The sequence below is a fragment of the Fukomys damarensis genome, unplaced genomic scaffold (genome assembly GCF_012274545.1).
Source record: "Fukomys damarensis isolate Sample0158 unplaced genomic scaffold, DMR_v1.0_HiC HiC_scaffold_3, whole genome shotgun sequence".
NCBI classification, from domain to species: domain Eukaryota; kingdom Metazoa; phylum Chordata; class Mammalia; order Rodentia; family Bathyergidae; genus Fukomys; species Fukomys damarensis.
In genome coordinates, this window is record NW_022900915.1 from 8,839,599 (window position 1) to 8,844,541 (window position 4,943).

The following is a 4,943-nucleotide window of genomic DNA, read 5'->3' on the forward strand; positions in this document are numbered from 1 at the left end:
CGTCCCCATCTCTTGGGACATTTATGTAAGAAATATGTACTGAACATCTGTTACTTGTTGCACCCAACAGAGGCTTAGGGAGATTCTGAGATGCTAGGGCTCCCTGTCTTCCTGGAGTTTCAGTTGCCTGTGGTCACATCAGGACCACAGCCAGAGTCTAGTGCTCTGATACAGTCCTGAGCTTGTCTCCCCTCTGCTTCCAGCCCTTCAGTGGCCCCCACTGCCCTCAGAATGAAACCCAGAGCTTTGTATCACTGACCTTGCTAACTCACCTCCCCCGTCCCCACCAACACCCCTGCGTAGGCCGCGGGTTCCAGCTCTACAGACTCTTCTCTAACACGCCACCCTCGCTGTCACCGCTGGCCTTTCCGTGGCCGCCTGACAACCTTCACGAAATTCCAGGTGCTCCTTGGCCTTCAGCTGGATATCACTTCTGCTCAGAAGTCTTCCCCGGCGGCCAGGTCTGAGTCCAAGGCTGTCCCCTTCCTGGGATCCTGTTAACGCCTTATTCTAACCCTAACAATCATGGAACCACTGCCAACGTGTCTGTCTCCCACTCCCAGCCACGGACGCTGGAAGGTCAGGCCCCATCTGTCTGACTCTTTCCTGTATCCCCAGCACTTAATTCAATGATTGGTGAGCAGTAGACAATTAAAGGAACACGTGAATGAGCAAGGTGCCACCTTTATGTACAGCAATTGTCCAGGGAACCAGCGGTACGCGGGACGTCGAACTGCCCAAAGGTTAAAGTCAGACAAATCCAGAGACACTGTCATCTTTGAAGTCCTTTATTCCCAGCAGTTTACATCGGTTACTCAATGAGCTGGTGCTCATGATATCAACCAAATAATTCATTCATCTTTCATGCCCTCTCATCCAAACCTAAGTTGGAATCCAGAGGATTAAAGATACCTCCCTCTGCCAGAGAGGGCAAGGGTGCCCTTGTGACCCAGTCTTCCCCGCCTGGAAGTCTTGTTCAGCTCTTGGGCGAGTATCTCAGCCAGTTTGCCTGTGACAGCCCAGCAGGGAAATAAATGAGGTACAGTACAATGGTTCTAGGCATCTGGGGGTAAAAGGCACATTACACAGAGTCCCCTGGAGAAAATGCAGGCCATTCTCCATCTTCCCAATGCACATTTTCTTACTCTCCACTGACTTTTAATCTCATCGCCTGGGCTATGAGAAACCATAACCCACGTGCTACTGAATACGTTTTTATTTTCCCTTCAAGAGACAGCCTTGGTTCCACGCAGATTTCATTTTTCTCCCTTATGCCTGTGAGAACATCCAATTTTGTTCAGGTCCCTTTTAATGGCACTTAATAAATATACATTCTGGGACTTGACAGAACAGGCTGTCCTATTTCAAACTGCCTCAAATGCCGCCTGTTTAAATAGCCTGTACAAAGCTGAGCCAGGGCACGTCTTAGTTTACCCTTTTCTGTCTCTGACCCCGGGTCTGTCTGTCCATGCATATCTGGGGCAGAGGTCCTCAGCCTGGCTGCCTGTTAGATACATCTGGGGAGCTTCCTGAAGACCAAAGCCCAGGCCACCCCAGGCCACCCCAGGAGCTTTTCTGGGTGGGCTTCTGGCTTGCATCACAGTTGAAAGCTTCCCAGGTAAACGCAGTGAGCAGCCATGCTGAGAAGCCCTAAGCCAGTGTCCCAGCACAGTGGGCTCCCAGTAAGAATCTGTGTAACTCACAAATGGTTATCACACTTTATGATATATACTCCTCTGATCCCTATTTCTATCAGAAATCTGAGCAGGAAAGGAAAGGAAAATACATCAAGAGCATCTTGTGAAGCGAATTTAGGGCTGAGGAAGGGATCGTGGGGCCTGAGTTCCTTTGGCTTTCTGCAGTCTTCATGCTTTAACAAGCCCAGGGGAAGCACATTACAGATTGTCTGACACAGACAAGTACGTATTTCTCAAGAGCCCTCCAGATAGCAGGGCTAACAGTGCTCGGCACTCCACTGCTAACACAGAGACACGCTTGGAAATAAATCTACATTGCCACCTGTTCCACACACATCCTCATGCGGGCTGGCTCCAAACTTGTGAAAACTGCATAAAGACCCTGCTGGATCACCTTGCCCCTCTCTGACAAGTCTGCCATGTGCCTCAGCCCAACGCTGCCCGGGTGGACAGTCTTCCCGGGAGAGGACATGTTTGTGAGGGGACTCAGGCTTCAGGTTTGAGAAAGGGGTGATTCATTCAGAGTTCAAGAAATCGGCCCCTCGGGTGCTGCGCAGTCACATGCTGCATGACAGTCACCTACGGACAGAACATCTGCCAGATGTTCATGACATTATATCACCTCGTGGTGCCACAGCTTGGCTAGCTTGTGAGCATACGCTCTGTTACAGTCCTGAGGCATAGTCTCTTAACAAGTGCATCTGAAAACGCATCCTTTTCTTTTTTTATTTCTTTTTTTTTTTTTTTTTTTGGATTGAACTTGGGTCCTTGTACTTTTGAGGCAGGTGGCAGGCACCACCGAGCTAAATCCCCGGCCCTAACAACACATCCTTATTGTTAATCCACAACGAACACATTGAGAAGGAACCTGGGTAGAGCCTGGGCTTGAAGAAAAGGACACCGTGTTAACAGACGATGTTGGCTGCTGTGGGTATGGGTGCAAGGGGTGACGGCACGACTACTCCATGTGCCAGTCCAGGCCGGCTGGTGGCCAAGGCCATCCTGACACCACAGATGGCACTGACCCTGGTATCACACTTCGTGGTTTCTGAGGAGCCTCTGCACCCTTAGCTTCATGCCAGTCTCACACAACCTGGAGGGGAGAACTAGAGCAATGTCCTATGTCTAAGGCCACAGCCAAGTGACCTCAGGCTTCTGCTGCCTCCAGGCCCCAAAAAGCAAGCTGAAACCACGGGGCTCCCCAGCTCTTTTCCCCAGAAACAAGAAACCACACCATTACCTTGCCTCCCCACCCAGCAGCCTGCAGCCTGCACTTCCTCTGTTTCTGCACTGATTTGCATGCTCCTACTCCAGGGAGAACGGCTGCATGCTACAACTGCTGCCGGCCGTATTATACACCTCACCTGACATGCCACCGAAATCCCCTGTGCCGAGAATCACCTGGGAATTTGCCTACACATTCCAGAGCTGTGACTGGATCACTCCGCTCCCAGGCCCAGGCAAGATTCTCCTGGGAACCTCTCCACGGCCACTGAGAAGGCTCCCTGGAGTTTACTGTCCAAGATAACTCAGCTGCCGGCACAGAAAAACAAAAGCTGACTGGTCAACCTTGCTGTGTCCAGGTTCTGCACAGAGAAGTGTACCGTAAGGCCAGACAGTGCTGCACTCTTCCAGCCCGTTCCCCACAACCACACAGTATCCAGGTGAGTGTCCTGGCCAACTGAGTCCAGGTGAGTCCTGGCCAATCAGCTGTGACCCTAGGTTCTTATGCAAACATAGTGAATGATCAGGGCCACGAACACCCTGGCACGGCTCCCAGCAGCCTTCCAGGTGCCCGATCTCCTTTCTACTCCTGTTCTTTCTTCGGTTCATTTCCCGACAAGCCCCTTCCATGCCTTGGCAACATGGGCTCCAGGGAGGGCATCCTAAAAGGGTAGAGTCCAGCCCCACGGGGCAGGGCTTGGGGCCCTGGCCAGGAAGCCGGAAGGCACATATCCCCTCCGTCCGTTCACTTCCACCAGGCTCCACTCTGGGTTCCCCTTCTTGTCGTGGGCCTCCAGGACGGTCACAGGCTGGCCTGCCTGCAGACTCACCTCGTGTGCGCTCCTGGCCATAAACGGGTACGCTGCTACCACCTGCGACACAGGGCCAGGGAGGCAGAAATGGTCAACTGCACCAGGCTGCTGATCCACTCACCCGACTCAGTCCCCGCTGCTGGGCATTCCCTGCCTCCCAAGTTCATCCGTGGCACTAACGTCTGCTAGCGCCATACGAGTCACTGCCGCGTGACTGGCACTCTCCCTGCGCTTTTCTGGGTGTTGGTTTTCACAACAATCCTACCATTCTGTGCGCCCTGTTTCTTCAGATAAGGAAAGTGGGACTCAGAGAAGTCCAGAGACTCGCTCACAATCACACAGCTGTGAAGACAGACCTGCCTGACCCACCGTGGCCACGTGGCTGAGCAGACGCAGCAGCCTGACCCTCCCCAGATGGAAAGCGTTCATCGGATCCAGCCAGTTTCCCAGCCTGGAGTAGAACCAGGTGTTTGGACAACTTGATTACTTTTTAGGGAGACACGTGAACTAGAATGGAGGGGAGGGCATTTACTAAGCTACTACTGAATCTCTGTAGACCTCAGCTACATCATCCGCAAAATGGGAATATGATATTCTACTCTCTAGGTCACGGAGGAAATGAGTGAGTGAGTGAATGAACGCATACATGGGACTTCAGAGAGCGCCCGGCACACAGCAATGGCCTAATGATTGCACGCTGCTTTGACTCTGTTTATCATTACTGTCATTACCGGTGGCGAAGCCTCAGGAACAAGAGCTGGAGGACCCCAGGAACAGGGGACGCTGCTGCGTTTATGTAGATGAGCCCGCCCACACCGACCACCCACAGAGGAGATGATGCACCCTCAGGTCCTTCCTCACGGGGTGGCCCTGGAGCGGGACCCTCAGAGCCCCGTGCTGACCCTGGTGTGCTACTTCCGGCTGAAGTCTGAGAGTCTTGGCCCTGACGCCCTCACAGCGGGTGTACCTTCCACCGGTGTCCACACAGCCTGCATGCCCTGGCCCTCGGCATCCCGCAGCCTGTCCTCGGGGCCTCTGGGCTGCTGCCCCTTGCCTGGCTTTACCCGCTCTTCCTGTTATCACAACAACCCCGCTGAGCTACTTCTGCCTTCCAGGACTCTCCCCTCCTAACCCAAAGCCCACAGGGGCTTCCCATCCTCTCTCCCTCTCCCTCTCCCTCTCTCTCTCTCTCTCTCTCTCTCTCTCTCTC

At 53.3% G+C, this 4,943-nt stretch overlaps 1 protein-coding gene across 1 annotated transcript in view; it reads right to left on the bottom strand.

Moving 5' to 3' along the window:
- Positions 1-782: 782 nt before the first annotated feature.
- Positions 783-4,943, bottom strand: part of Arhgef37 (Rho guanine nucleotide exchange factor 37) — a 30,944-nt gene continuing 26,783 nt past the window's right edge. The window contains exon 12 of the mRNA XM_010627144.2: positions 783-3,793. Coding sequence (XP_010625446.1) covers positions 3,584-3,793 — 210 coding nt within the window. The 3' untranslated portion in view covers positions 783-3,583. The remainder of the gene's footprint in view (positions 3,794-4,943) is intronic.